This window comes from Eretmochelys imbricata, chromosome 8, assembly GCF_965152235.1.
Source record: "Eretmochelys imbricata isolate rEreImb1 chromosome 8, rEreImb1.hap1, whole genome shotgun sequence".
Taxonomy (NCBI): Eukaryota; Metazoa; Chordata; order Testudines; family Cheloniidae; genus Eretmochelys; species Eretmochelys imbricata.
The window spans coordinates 83,365,365-83,380,143 of record NC_135579.1 but is presented as its reverse complement, the minus strand read 5'-3'; the positions used below and the strand labels follow the sequence as shown (position 1 = coordinate 83,380,143).

The 14,779-nt window shown below is 45.4% G+C and overlaps 1 protein-coding gene across 1 annotated transcript in view; it reads left to right on the top strand.

Annotated features, from left to right (window-relative positions):
* Positions 1-3,798: 3,798 nt before the first annotated feature.
* The window catches only part of GIPC2 (GIPC PDZ domain containing family member 2), a 54,704-nt gene continuing 43,723 nt past the window's right edge, over positions 3,799-14,779 (top strand). Inside the window, exon 1 of the mRNA XM_077824790.1 lies at positions 3,799-4,056. Coding sequence (XP_077680916.1) covers positions 3,799-4,056 — 258 coding nt within the window. The remainder of the gene's footprint in view (positions 4,057-14,779) is intronic.

Below are 14,779 nucleotides of genomic sequence, written 5' to 3'. Positions count from 1 at the left end.
TCCTGATTTTACAGAGGTGATTCTTTTACTTTTTTCTTCTGTTAAAATTCTTCTTTTAAGAACCTGATTTTTCATTGTTCTTAAGATCCAAGGGTTTGGGTCTGTGTTCACCTATGCAAATTGGTGAGGATTTTTACAGCCTTCCCCAGGAAAGGAGGTGTTGGGTTTGGGAGGATTTTGGGGGGAAAGACGTTTCCAAACAGGCTCTTTCCCTGTTATATATTTGTTAGACGCTTGGTGGTGGCAGCAATAAAGTCCAGGGGCAAAAGGTAAAATAGTTTGTACCTTGGGGAAGTTTTAACCTAAGCTGGTAAAAATAAGCTTAGGGGGTTTTTCATGCAGGTCCCCACATCTGTACCCTAGAGTTCAGAGTGGGGAAGGAACCTGCTCACGAAAGCTTATGCTCAAATATATTTGTTAGTCTCTAAGGTGCCACAAGTACTCCATTCCTTGTATAGGATCTCAAGTATTAAAAAATGAACTAAAGAAAGGGATGTTTAATAATCAATGTAAGTTCAAGGTTCCCTAGCTTTAGACTGGTTTCAGAGTAACAGCCATGTTAGTCTGTATTCGCAAAAAGAAAAGGAGTACTTGTGGCACCTTAGAGACTAACAAATAAATTCGTTAGTCTCTAAGGTGCCACAAGTACTCCTTTTCTTTTAGCTTTAGACTGTCATAGTGGTTCAGATTAAAAAAAAAATCAAAAGGAATACAGACTATTTTTTTGTTTTTAAAAAATCAGCTTTAATTAGAAAGAAGAAAGGAAAAGAAGTGTCTGTCTCTGCACTTTCTGGTCTCAGTCAGGACTGGAAAGAGAAGTATCAAAATAGGGCTCTTGATTTATCTTGTGGTATTTTTGATTACTGGGAAGTACTAGAAAATTAATGAGAGCACTCAGTTTTGAAATAAAAAGTTTCAAGAATAGATAGTGTACAGGTTGTTAACTGCTTATTTGAACAGAATCTCCAGTGAAATGTATTATGTAAATTGCTCATGGACAAATTGGCCCGTACATAGGTTATTCCCCTGCAAGGGAGTGGAAACCCCATGAGTTATGAGTTGTAGAGTGTGATGTTGGCATACCAGGTGCCAGCTCATGCTAAGCCCATGCCTCAATTGAACACTGATAAATACATAGCTGAAATAAGTCTGGTTCACCTGTGTGTTAGTATTGTTAAAACTGGTACTAGAATTATGTGTTTTAACTTTATGGGATGGTTGTAAATTGCTACATGCATTAATCTCACAACATCTGTATGCAATATTATAAAGTAATATTTGAGTGTTTTCACTGTAAGCTTCTGTAACTGGAAATCATTAGACAGGAGAGAGACATTAACTAGTGTAAAGTGCTGATCTCCAGCATAAAGTGTTATGTCCTTGTTGACAGGGAAGGCCCATTGACACCAGACGGACTAGAGTGGAACATTAAAGAGGACAAAAGACTTTGTTGTTTACTCACCCCTGACCTGCCCATGAAGATGAGTCTTGCAAGTGATTTTCTCCCATCAGCAGAGTTTGCAGCTCAAAGCAGAATGGGAGAAGGGAATAAAAACCCCTACAAAGGAGGATGTTGCTTTGACTCTGGGAGTCAAGGATTACTTGGTATAAGAAAAACATCTCCAGTGCTTAGCCTGGGTTAGCCCTAAAGGACATATAGAGCTTGCTTATTATAGAAGCTTCTATTACTTTTAGAAACTTCAGACTGGAACTCATTATATGATTATATGTTTACCTGCTTTAAACCTTGTAAATAACTCTTATTTCCTTTTCCTAGTTAATAAATCTTTAGTTAGTTTATTATAGAATGGGCTACAAGTGTTAGATTTCACACAAAAGACAAATTACAAGTGACCAGTCATTTGGGACTAGGAGTAACCTGAACATTGTTGTGATCTTTAGTGTAAGGGACCATCTATCAAATGTAGGCTCACCTGGGTGGCAAGAAAGATCAGGGTACCCAAGGGGACTGATTGTGACTCCATGTTAAGGCTGTTAGTGCTTGAGGAGTTTACATTTAATTGGTTGGTGAAATCTAAGTATATAGAACTCTCAAGCAATTTGGGGTTTGTGCCCTGCTTCTTAACAGTCTGCCCTGAGGTTGGTACGCCCATTCTTGAGCCACTGCAGGACAGCCCAGCACAGAGTTCCTGGCTGAGCATGCCATCAGGGATTGTTTGTCCCCAAGGAATTGGCAAAGGATTTACCACCAACAATATGTATCTCTTCTAAGATCTGCTACATCTGGATGTCATCTGTATAGAGATCCTGTGTAACCACTTCCTTATGTGCACCTGGGTATGGGTGCTGCCACTTCCCAGACATCCGGTTTTCTCTCAGGGGTGGGGAGGCAGGTGGTTACTGAGTGCTGGGGGAATTGGTGTAAGTTAATGCTGCCTCTCAACGTTATCTTACACTGAGAATTCTTATGGAGTGTGCGATACTGTTGCACGTGTTCCACTGTCTTGCACCCTTGGTACCAGAGTCCCTTACACCAGTGTAAACTCCGTTGAAGTTCTAGTGTAAATGAAAGAAAAAACCCTTTTTATACTGGAGAAATGTATAAAAGCAATACTTTCTAGCACACTTATTGCACTCAACAAACCCATTGTATAAATAATGAAGGTTAACTGTTGGGCTTGGTAAAAATATTAGATAATGTATTCTTAAATTATGTATAATTTTAAGGTTATAATTCCATTGTTGGTGAGGAACAGGTGCCATTAAGAAGCCTCTAAAGCTTTGCTTAAGAAGTTAGGGTTAGTGACCTTTGAAGGAATTATAGCCACATTACATACAGTTGCAGGTGAATTACTTTATATATACAAGGGGTGGTAAGAATCCTTTTCTGTGCTATTTTTTGTCTTATAGTATCCTGGATACAGATCTATTTTGATCAATATTTAGTATCTTGCTTTTGAAATGGGAACCACAGACACTTGGCTAAATAGCTTGATGCACTGTACAGTTTAATTGTGGCTTCTTTTCAGAATGTAGGGATGGAAAAAACCTACATTATTACAAGCTATGGTCCATCTTTCAGTCACTGAAGAATTGTGATTATTTTCTTTTGTACATTGACTATGTTTTAATGATGCAGTCTCGTTTTAAATGTCCCAAGCAAAGAAGCTTTCCATTGCTTCCCTTTGGAAACTTTAATCGGATAACAGATCTTTGTCAGGAAGTCTTATTTATGAATGCTATCTAGTCTTCAATTTCTCTTTCCTGATTTCACCCCCTTATTCTGAGTCCTCCTCATATCAGCCACCCTCCAGTCTTCCTATTTGCATCTATGCTTTTCCTGCACATCAGTGCCCTCTCCTGCAACTGTTCTGTTGTAACTTACCCCTCAGTGAAGGGGATACAGCCAAGGAGGGGACAGGTATTCTGGCTCTGGCAATGAAGGATCACCATTGTCCTAAAGGTGGGGCAAATCACTGCGCTAGCCCTTGCTGCACCGACCCTTACAGCCCAGCCCTAACAACTTCATTCCCCCAACTGCAACGTCCTCTTCAACAGCTCCGGCTGCCCTTGGCAGAAGCAAGGCCCTGGCTGTGTAACCCGCACTCGGGGACGTGGTGCCGCACTGGGCCAGGCTGCTCCGGTCCCTGAGCAGGGGAGGGGCGCTGCCCGGGGCAGGGAGCAGCGCGCCTGCCATTGGCCGCCGGCTGCCATCACCTGGCGGCCGGGGATGGGCGTGTGCCAGCCGGCAGTCTCAGGGCGCGCCCGAGGCAGGGGCAGAGTCCAGCCCGGGGGGAGCCGCTGTGGGTGCGCGGGGAGGCCGCTGGGGTGCGCGCCATGCCTCTGCGGTTGCGGGGCAAGAAGAAGGGCAAGTCCAAGGAGACCTCCAAGCTGGTGGAGAGCGAGGAGGCGGCTGCGGCCCGCGGGGGAGGCGAGGCTGCGGCCGCGCCGCCCGCTCCTGCCCAGCCCGGGGCCCGGCTGCTCTTCCACACGCAGCTGGCGCACGGCAGCCCCACCGGCCGCGTGGGGGGCTTCGCCAGCGTGAGGGAGCTGTACGAGCAGATCGGCCAGGCGTACCGCATCCCCGCCGCCGAGGTGAGCGCAGGGCACAGCACCGGCCCGGGCTGGGGTGCGGGGCTGCCCCATCCCCTCCGCGCCTGGCCCGGGCAGCCCAGCCAGCCACAGCGCGGAAACTCCGGGGGAGCCGCTGCTGCTCCCCGTACGGCCTGGTGAGCGCACCTGCCCCGCGGGAAGCTGTCCTGGCAAGGCAGAGCCTGTTGGCGGCAGGCGGAAAGGTGCAGCTCCCCCGGGGAGGAGGGGGAGTTATGGGAGTTGGCTTTACAGAGGCTTGCTTTGCCCTGAGGTAAGGAGGCGCTTTCAGCGCCCCCGCTGCCGGGCACCGCCGCGTGCGCTGGGGAGAGGCCCAGGGAGGCAGGTTGTTCTAACCCCGGTTCCGGGGAGCCCTGGCGTTCACCGCGGCGGTGCCGCTTGCAGCAGAAGTTTCTGTTGCTCTCCCACGGGAACAACAGGCGCGCTGCGGGACGCTCCGTGCGACACGGGAGTGCAAACGGCTTGACACATTATATTGTCAAAACGTGACACACACAAAGCAGCCTTTGCACAATGGAACCAGTGGCCACCTTGTTTTTAATGTTCTGTTGTCTCTTGTTTAAATATATTTGAATGAAAGGACCATCAGGGACTAGATATCCAGGCAGTTTAAACATGAGTTTAGAGTAGCTTCAGGTAATACAGGTGCCCCCCCCCCCCGAAAATTGTTTTGGTTTTACAGTCATTTTTCTCAAAAAGAAAAGGTGCATCCGATGAAGTGAGCTGTAGCTCACGAAAGCTTATGCGCAAATAAATTTGTTAGTCTCTAGGGTGCCACAAGTACTCCTTTTCTTTTTGCGAATACAGACTAACACGGCTGCTACTGTGAAACCTGTCATTTTTCTATTTTTCAAAACGTTTTTCCTTCTCCTGTTGCTGTTTCAAAAGACTCACAGAAACAGAGGAGACAGTGGACTGAATACATGGTCAGTGCTGTCAAGTGCAAATACAATTTGTTTTCTAATCACTTTGGCTGTATCTGCATTGGGGGGAAATGTATCATCTTACAGACCTAACACATTTTAACTAGTATGGTGTTCAACACAATTTAACACTTATAAATTTAGGAAAACACATTTATTGGGCTCAGTTTTATTAACTTGCATAGTGGGGAAGAATAATTCCCTTCAGAGCAGGAATTACTGGGCTACATGATCATTGTGGTTCCCTCTGGCTTAAAAATCAATGGATATAAGTGACTACAAGAAGCAAGACCATGAAAAATCAGACTCATGATTTTTAACCTTAGCATTCCTTTAACTTCAAAATTATGGGGTAGTGAGGGTAAATTAAGGAAGCAGTGTAGGATGCTCCCTTCCCAGACAAATAAAGAATTAATTAAAAAGGCCAACTATTAAGGCACATGAATAAAAGCCGTGGTAGGAAGGTCCACCCTTTCCTTAATAGAAACCCTCTTTGATCCCTTTTTGAGTCAAGTTTTAAAACTGATTTGTTTGGATTATGGTTTACTTGTGTTTGTAAATGCATTGTTTTCATTTTAGCATGACAGTGAGCCTATGCAACTGTTCCTTGATGTAGCTGTGGACACTTTACAGCTTTAAATGTCAAACTAAAACAAAGTGTAAATATTTTGAAATACTTAAGTTTGATTTTTACATTTAAAAGTTTGGGGTTTTTTGGGTTTTATAAAGTATGATTGTGTCTTGTCAGTATTTTCTGGTTCCTTTATTTCAGGTATAGTGGAAAAAAGAGTAGATTTTGATCTAGGAGACAGACCTAGCAGTGTTTCCCTGTACTAACATTGTAGTAAATTATCCCAAAGACAAAGAGTGGCCATATTGTTGAAAACATACTCTACCTTGTCATTCAATTTCATTCAGTAATTAAGAACTAACTACATTTTTCATTTTCCCCATGCACCAGTCCTTGTCCTTTCCCATTTCTCTTTGATCCTCTGTCTCCCTTCCCCATTGATTCTCTATTCCCTTCAGTTTCCAGGTTCATAGAAATGCAGGCCTGGAAGGGAATGCTGGAGGTCATCTTGTCCATTTCCTTGCACTGAGGCAGGACTAAATATACCTAGTTAGACCTCTCCTGACAGGTGTTTGTTTAACTTGTTCTCCAATCCAGTGTAATCCAATGATGGGGATTCCACAGCCTCCCTTGGAAATCTATTCCAATATTTAACTATCCTTCTAGTTTGGTCTTTCTAACCTAAATCTCCCTTGCTGCAGATTATACCCATTATTCCTTGTCTTACCTGCAGTGGACATGGAGAACAATTGATAACCATCCTCTTTATAACAACTCTTAACATAAGACTGTTGTTAGGTCCTGTCAAGGTTCCTCCCCCACTCTGAACTCTAGGGTACAGATATGGGGACCTGCATGAAAAACCTCCTAAGCTTATCTTTACCAGCTTAGGTCAAAACTTCCCCAAGGTACAAAGTATTCCACTCGTGGTCCTTGGAATGGCCGCTACCACCACCAAACTAATACTGGTTACTGGGGAAGAGCTGTTTGGACGCGTCTTTCCCCCCAAAATACTTCCCAAAACCCTGCACCCCACTTCCTGGACAAGGTTTGGTAAAAAGCCTCACCAATTTGCTTAGGTGACTACAGACCCAGACCCTTGGATCTTAAGAACAATGAACAATCCTCCCAACACTTGCACCCCCCCCTTTCCTGGGAAATGTTGGATAAAAAGCCTCACCAATTTGCATAGGTGACCACAGACCCAAACCCTTGGATCTGAGAACAATGAAAAAACATTCAGTTTTTTACAAGAAAACTTTTAATAGAAAATAGAAGTAAATAGAAATAAAGAAATCCCCCCTGTAAAATCAGGATGGTAGATATCTTACAGGGTAATTAGATTAAAAACATAGAGAACCCCTCTAGGCAAAACCTTAAGTTACAAAAAAGATACACAGACAGAAATAGTTATTCTATTCAGCACAATTCTTTTCTCAGCCATTTAAAGAAATCATAATCTAACACATACCTAGCTAGATTACTTACTAAAAGTTCTAAGACTCCATTCCTGTTCTGTCCCTGGCAAAAGCAGCACACAGACAGACACAGACCCTTTGTTTCTCTCCCTCCTCCCAGCTTTTGAAAGTATCTTGTCTCCTCATTGGTCATTTTGGTCAGGTGCCAGCGAGGTTACCTTTAGCTTCTTAACCCTTTACAGGTGAGAGGAGCTTTCCCCTGGCCAGGAGGAATTTCAAAGGTGTTTACCCTTCCCCTTATATTTATGACACGCCCCCCAAATCTCAGCTAGGGTGAAACACTGGCTGGGATTTCTTCCTGGAGCTCTAGGAAAAACAGAGTTAATAAGACACATGCATCTCTAAATATACTACCAAGTACATAAAGACTAACAATATTTTCCACATCTTAAGGACGATTTTAACCAGTTGATTCTGGGAAACTTTCACGGGAGAGTGCATCAGCCACTTTGTTAGAAGCTCCTGAGATGTGTTGGATGTCGAAATCAAAATCTTGGAGAGCTAAACTCCACCGAAGAAGTTTTTTGTTAGTTTCTTTGACGGTGTGAAGCCACTTCAGTGCAGCATGGTCGGTTTGCAGGTGGAAACGCCGTCCCCAAACATATGGGCGTAGCTTTTCCAGAGCGTAGACAATGGCATAACATTCTTTTTCAGTGACTGACCAGTTGCTTTCCCTCTCAGACAGTTTTTTGCTGAGAAACACTACAGGGTGGAATTCTTGATCAGGTCCTTTCTGCATTAAAACTGCTCCCACACCACGCTCGGATGCATCTGTGGTTACTAGGAACGGTTTGTCAAAGTCTGGGGCCCTTAGTACAGGGTCAGACATGAGTGTCGCTTTAAGCTTGTTAAAGGCCTTCTGACACTTTCCGGTCCACTGAACAGCATTTGGCTGTTTCTTTTTGGTTAGGTCTGTCAGTGGGGCAGCGATTTGGCTGTAGTGCGGTACAAATCGTCTGTAATAACCGGCCAAGCCTAAGAAGGATTGAACCTGTTTCTTTGACTTTGGGACAGGCCACTTTTGGATAGCATCCACTTTGGCCTGTAGGGGGCTGATAGTTCCTTGACCCACCTGGTGTCCAAGGTAAGTCACTCTGTTTAGGCCTATTTGACACTTCTTAGCCTTAACAGTTAGTCCTGCCTCCCTTATGCGCTCAAGGACTTTTTGTAGATGTTCCAGGTGGTCTGCCCAGGAATCCGAAAATATGGCCACATCGTCAAGGTAGGCGACTGCATATTCTCCTAATCCCGCTAGGAGACCATCTACAAGTCTTTGGAAAGTGGCGGGTGCATTTCGCAGCCCGAAAGGGAGTACATTAAATTCATACAGCCCGAGATGTGTGATGAAGGCTGACCTTTCCTTGGCAGATTCATCTAGCGGTACCTGCCAGTACCCCTTTGTTAAGTCCAAGGTAGAGATGAACTGGGCCCGTCCCAGTTTCTCTAACAGTTCATCTGTGCGTGGCATTGGATAGTTGTCTGGGCGAGTTACAGCATTTAGCTTACGGTAGTCCACGCAAAAACGTATTTCCCCATCTGGTTTGGGAACTAGAACCACTGGAGATGCCCATGCACTTTCAGAGGGGCGGATTACACCCATCTGTAACATATCCTGGATCTCCCGTTCTATAGCAGTTTTAGCTTGAGGAGACACCCGGTAAGGTTGGACCCTAATTGGGTGAGCATTACCTGTGTCAATGGAGTGGTATGCCCGTTCAGTCAGTCCTGGGGTGGCTGAGAACGTTGGCGCGTAGCTAGTGCACAGCTCCTGGATCTGCTGTCGCTGCATACGCCCAAGGGTCATGGAGAGGTTCACCTCTTCCACACCACCAGCACATTTCCCTTCGTAGTAGACACCTTCAGGCCACTCAGCATCATCTTCTCCCTGGGCTGTAAACTGACAAACCTTTAATCCTCTGGAATAAAAGGGCTTTAGAGAATTAATATGGTACACCTTAGGCTTTCGGTTGGAGGTGGGGAATGCTATGAGATAATTAACAGCTCCCAGGCGCTCCTGGACCGTGAATGGCCCTTCCCACGATGCTTCCATTTTATGGGCCTGGAGCGCCCTTAAGACCATGACCTGGTCTCCTACTTTGAAGGAACGCTCTCTGGCATGTTTATCATACCAGGCTTTTTGCTCTTTTTGAGCATCCTGTAAGTTTTCTTTAGCAAGGGCTAAAGAGGTTCGGAGGGTGTTTTGTAGGTTGGTTACAAAGTCCAGAATGTTAGTTCCTGGAGAAGGTGTAAATCCCTCCCATTGCTGCTTCACCAACTGCAATGGCCCCTTAACCTCACGGCCATATACAAGTTCAAATGGGGAAAACCCTAAACTGGGATGTGGTACAGCTCTGTAGGCAAAGAGCAACTGCTGCAACACTAGGTCCCAATCATTGGAGTGCTCATTTACGAATTTACGTATCATGGCCCCCAAAGTTCCATTAAACTTCTCCACCATGCCATTTGTTTGATGGTGGTAAGGAGTGGCAACCAAGTGATTTACCCCATGAGCTTCCCAAAGGTTTTTCATAGTTCCTGCCAGGAAATTAGTCCCTGCATCTGTGAGGATGTCGGAGGGCCAACCTACCCTGGCAAAAATGTCTGCTAGTGCCTGGCATACACTTTTAGCCCTGGTGTTGCTTAGAGCTACTGCTTCCGGCCATCGGGTGGCAAAATCCATGAAAGTCAGTATGTACTGCTTTCCTCTGGCTGTCTTTTTCGGAAAAGGACCCAGAATATCCACAGCTACTCGCTGAAATGGAACTTCAATGATGGGGAGTGGCTGGAGAGGGGCTTTGACCTGGTCTTGGGGTTTTCCCACTCTTTGGCACACCTCACAAGACTGGACATAGGTAGAAACATCCTTGCCCATTCCCTCCCAGTGGAATGACCCCCCCAAACGGTCTTTGGTCCTGTTCACCCCAGCATGGCCACTAGGGTGATCGTGGGCTAAGCTCAAGAGCTTGGCCCGGTATTTAGTTGGAACTACCAACTGTCTCTGAGGATGCCAGTCTTCCTGGTGTCCACCAGAAAGAGTTTCCTTGTATAAAAGTCCTCTTTCTCCAACAAACCTGGATCGATTAGAAGAGCTGAGAGGCGGTGGGTTGCTCCGTGCCGCTGTCCAAGCTCTCTGGAGGCTTTCATCTGCTTCCTGTTCGGTCTGGAACTGTTCCCTTGATGCTGGAGACATCAGTCCCTCATTGGATTGTGGACCTAGGCTTGGTCCCTCTGGAAGCAATATAGGGGATGGAGCTGTTTCTGTTGACTGTGAACCGCTCTCCGCTGGTGCACTATGTTGGGATTCAGGCTCCGGCTGAGCCTCTTGTGTAGGGTTATCGGCTGCTGCCAGTTCAGGTTCAGTGGGGCCCTCTGGTGTTGAGGTTGCAAGTACTGGATTCAGTGCTGACACAGGGTCTGGTGTTGGTTGTTCGGCTGGTTCCGGTTCTGGGACTGGTTCCGTCTGGGTCTCTGGGACTGGATCCACTACTGCTGTTGCAGACATTGGCCTAAGGTCCAGGTCCATCACCTCTGACTGGGTCCTGATAGCAGTTTCCGGAACAGAGCTAGGCCTCACGGCTTGTTTAGCCTGGCTGCGGGTGACCGTTCCCACCCTCTTGGCCTGCTTCACATGATTGGCCAAGTCTTCCCCCAACAGCATGGGGATGGGATAATCATCATAGACTGCAAAAGTCCACATTCCTGACCAGCCCTTGTACTGGACAGGCAACTTGGCTGTAGGCAAATTGAAAGAGTTGGACTTGAAGGGTTGAATCGTCACTTGGATCTCTGGGTTGATTAAATTGGGGTCCACTAAGGAAGCATGGATAGCTGACACTTGTGCTCCGGTGTCCCTCCACGCGGTGACCTTCTTCCCGCCCACACTCACAGTTTCCCTCCGCTCTAAGGGTATCTGGGAAGTATCTGGGCCTGTGGACCTCTGGTGTGATTCCGGTGCAATGAACTGTAATCTGTTGGGGTTCTTGGGGCAGTTGGCCTTTACATGCCCCAGCTCGTTACATTTAAAACATCGTCCAGCTGACGGGTCACTGGGGCGAGGAGGGTTGCTGGAGAACGGGGTGGCAGGACGATAAGGGGTCTGGAGGGTTCTTTGGGAGGTAGGTGGGGCCTTGGGCGGCCCCCGGTAATAGGGTGTGGTCTGGGGTGGTCCCTTCTGGTCTCCGCTCCAACTGCGACCAGTTTTCTTCTTCTCTGCCACCTCCACCCATCTGGCTCCAATCTCTCCTGCCTCGATTACAGTTTTGGGTTTCCCATCTAGGATGTATCTTTCTATTTCCTCAGGAACACCCTCTAAGAACTGTTCCATTTGCATTAGGAAGGGCAAATTTACTGGAGATTCAACACTTGCTCCTGATATCCAGGCATCCCAATGTTTCACAATGTGGTAGGCATGTCGGGTAAATGACATGTCTGGTTTCCACCTTAGGGCTCTGAACCTCCGACGAGACTGCTCGGGTGTTATCCCCATTCTGACTCTCGCCTTGGATTTAAACAGTTCATACTTGTTCATGTGTTCTTTAGGCATTTCAGCTGCCACCTCAGCTAAGGGTCCACTGAGCTGCGGCCTCAGCTCTACCATGTACTGGTCAGTAGAGAGGTTGTATCCAAGGCAGGCCCTTTCGAAGTTTTCTAGGAAGGCCTCAGTATCATCGCCTGCCTTGTAGGTGGGGAACTTTCTGGGATGGGAAGTGGTACTTGGAGAAGGATTACTAGGGTTTGTTGGGATATTCTGCTGAGCCTTTATCTTCTCCATCTCCTCCACATACTTCCTCTCTTTTTCCTTCTCCTCCAGTTCTTTGTCCCTCGCTTCCATAGCTCTCCTGTGAGCAGCCGCTTGGTGTTGTTCTGCCTCCCTTTCTTGTTCCTTCTTCAGCCGCATGAGTTCTATCTGTCTTTCATGTTCCCTTTGTCTTTCCTCAGCCTGAAATTTGGCTAATTCCAGCTGTAGTCGAGCTGAGGATTTGGTCATTCTAACCTCTCTGTTTTTAACTAACTTTACACCCGAGGTTTAGAAATAAACAAACAAAACTTGGCTGTAAAATTTTGTTGTGCTGGAATAGAATACCTATTCTCTGATAGTGATTGTCAGCCTACAGAAAAAGACAATTCCCTTGTCTCTGTTCTGGGCCCAACTTAAAGCAAAAAACCTCCAAACTACTTGGAAACCTGCTTACCCAGCCCAAAGAAAAAGCAAATGGGTAGAACACACACCCCCTATTTACTTTTAGGAAGAAAAGAAAAAAAAAAACCTCTGGGTTGGAAGACTGTGAATTTCCCTGCAGGAGTTAAGTACCCTGCCTCCAGGCAAAGAAAACCTGCAATTCACAAGATAATCCCCTTTTGTCTCTGCTTGGCCACAAAGCAGGCAAAACAATCTGCTTTCAGTTTCAACTGCTTTCTGGACTTCCTTTCCAAAGGAAAAAATAATTTCTTTTTAAAATCTGTATTTCTAGTTCAAAAAATCTCAACTGGATCTCAAAATGATTTCAGGTTAATCCCACCACTATGCCACCATGTCAAGGTTCCTCCCCCACTCTGAACTCTAGGGTACAGATGTGGGGACCTGCATGAAAAACCTCCTAAGCTTATCTTTACCAGCTTAGGTCAAAACTTCCCCAAGGTACAAAGTATTCCACCCGTGGTCCTTGGAATGGCCGCTACCACCACCAAACTAATACTGGTTACTGGGGAAGAGCTGTTTGGACGCGTCTTTCCCCCCAAAATACTTCCCAAAACCCTGCACCCCACTTCCTGGACAAGGTTTGGTAAAAAGCCTCACCAATTTGCTTAGGTGACTACAGACCCAGACCCTTGGATCTTAAGAACAATGAACAATCCTCCCAACACTTGCACCCCCCCCTTTCCTGGGAAATGTTGGATAAAAAGCCTCACCAATTTGCATAGGTGACCACAGACCCAAACCCTTGGATCTGAGAACAATGAAAAAACATTCAGTTTTTTACAAGAAAACTTTTAATAGAAAATAGAAGTAAATAGAAATAAAGAAATCCCCCCTGTAAAATCAGGATGGTAGATATCTTACAGGGTAATTAGATTAAAAACATAGAGAACCCCTCTAGGCAAAACCTTAAGTTACAAAAAAGATACACAGACAGAAATAGTTATTCTATTCAGCACAATTCTTTTCTCAGCCATTTAAAGAAATCATAATCTAACACATACCTAGCTAGATTACTTACTAAAAGTTCTAAGACTCCATTCCTGTTCTGTCCCTGGCAAAAGCAGCACACAGACAGACACAGACCCTTTGTTTCTCTCCCTCCTCCCAGCTTTTGAAAGTATCTTGTCTCCTCATTGGTCATTTTGGTCAGGTGCCAGCGAGGTTACCTTTAGCTTCTTAACCCTTTACAGGTGAGAGGAGCTTTCCCCTGGCCAGGAGGAATTTCAAAGGTGTTTACCCTTCCCCTTATATTTATGACAGGTCCCCCCACTTGGTCATCTTTTCTCAAGACTAACCATGCCCAGTGTTTTTTTTTAACTTTTCCTCATAGGTCAGGTTTTCAAAACCTTTTATCATTTTTGTTGCTCTTCTCTGCACTGTCTCCAATTTATCCACATCTTTGCCAAAGTATGGTGCCCAGAAATGGACACAGTAGTCCAGCTGAGGCCTCACCAGTGCCAACTACAGTGGAGCAATTTACCTTCTGTCTCTTACATACAGTACAACACTCCTGTAAATACACCCCAGAAAGATATTAACCTTTTTCACAGCTGCATCGTGTTGTTGGCTCATTTTCAGTTTGTGATTTACTAAAGCCCCACATCCTTTTCAGCAGTACTACTCCCTATCAAGTTTTTCCCCATGTTGTATCTGTGCCTTTGATTTTTTTCCTTTCTAAGTGTAGTACAGTAGAACCTCAGAGTTATGAACACCAGAGTTATGAACTGACCAGTTCTATACAGCGGTGACCAAAATTGGACTCCAGTAGAGGCCTAGCCAGTGCTGAGTAGAAGTGGTACTATCACCTCCTGTGACTTGCATGCTATGCCTCTGTTAATACAACCCAAAATTGTATTTGCTTTTTTTGCAACAGCATTGCAATGTTGACTTGTGTTGAGGTTGTGATCCACCACAATTCCCAGATCCTTCTCAGCTGTGCTGCTGCCAAGCCAGTTATCCCCCATTCTGTATTTGTGCATCTGATTTTTCTTCCCTAAATGTAGCACCTTACATTTATCTTTGTGGAATTTCATTTTGTTATCTATAGCCCAGTTCTCCAATTTAGCAAGATCCCTTTTAATTTTAGCTCTATCCTCTAAAGTGTTTGCAATTCCCTCCCCTCCACCCTCCAGCATTGTGTCTCTGCAAATTTAATCAGTATGCTTTCTATTCCTACATCCAGATCATTAATAAAGATGTTAAATAACACTGGACCCAGAACACATCCCTGTGAAACCCCACTTGAGACCTCCTTCCAGCCTGACATAATTCCATTAGTAGTTTGTTTGCGGTTGTTTAACCAATTATGTATCCACTTAATTGTAGTTCTACCGAGCCTGAATTTCTCCAGCTTACTTATGAGAATGTCATGTGGGACTGTGTCAAAAGTCTTGCTAAAATCAAGTATATTATGTCCACTGCATTCCCCCATCCACCAAACCAGTTACCTTGTCAAAGAAGGAAATCAAGCTCGTTTGACATGATTTGTTCTTAGTAAATCCATGCTGGCTGCTAGTGATCACCCTTTCATCCTCCA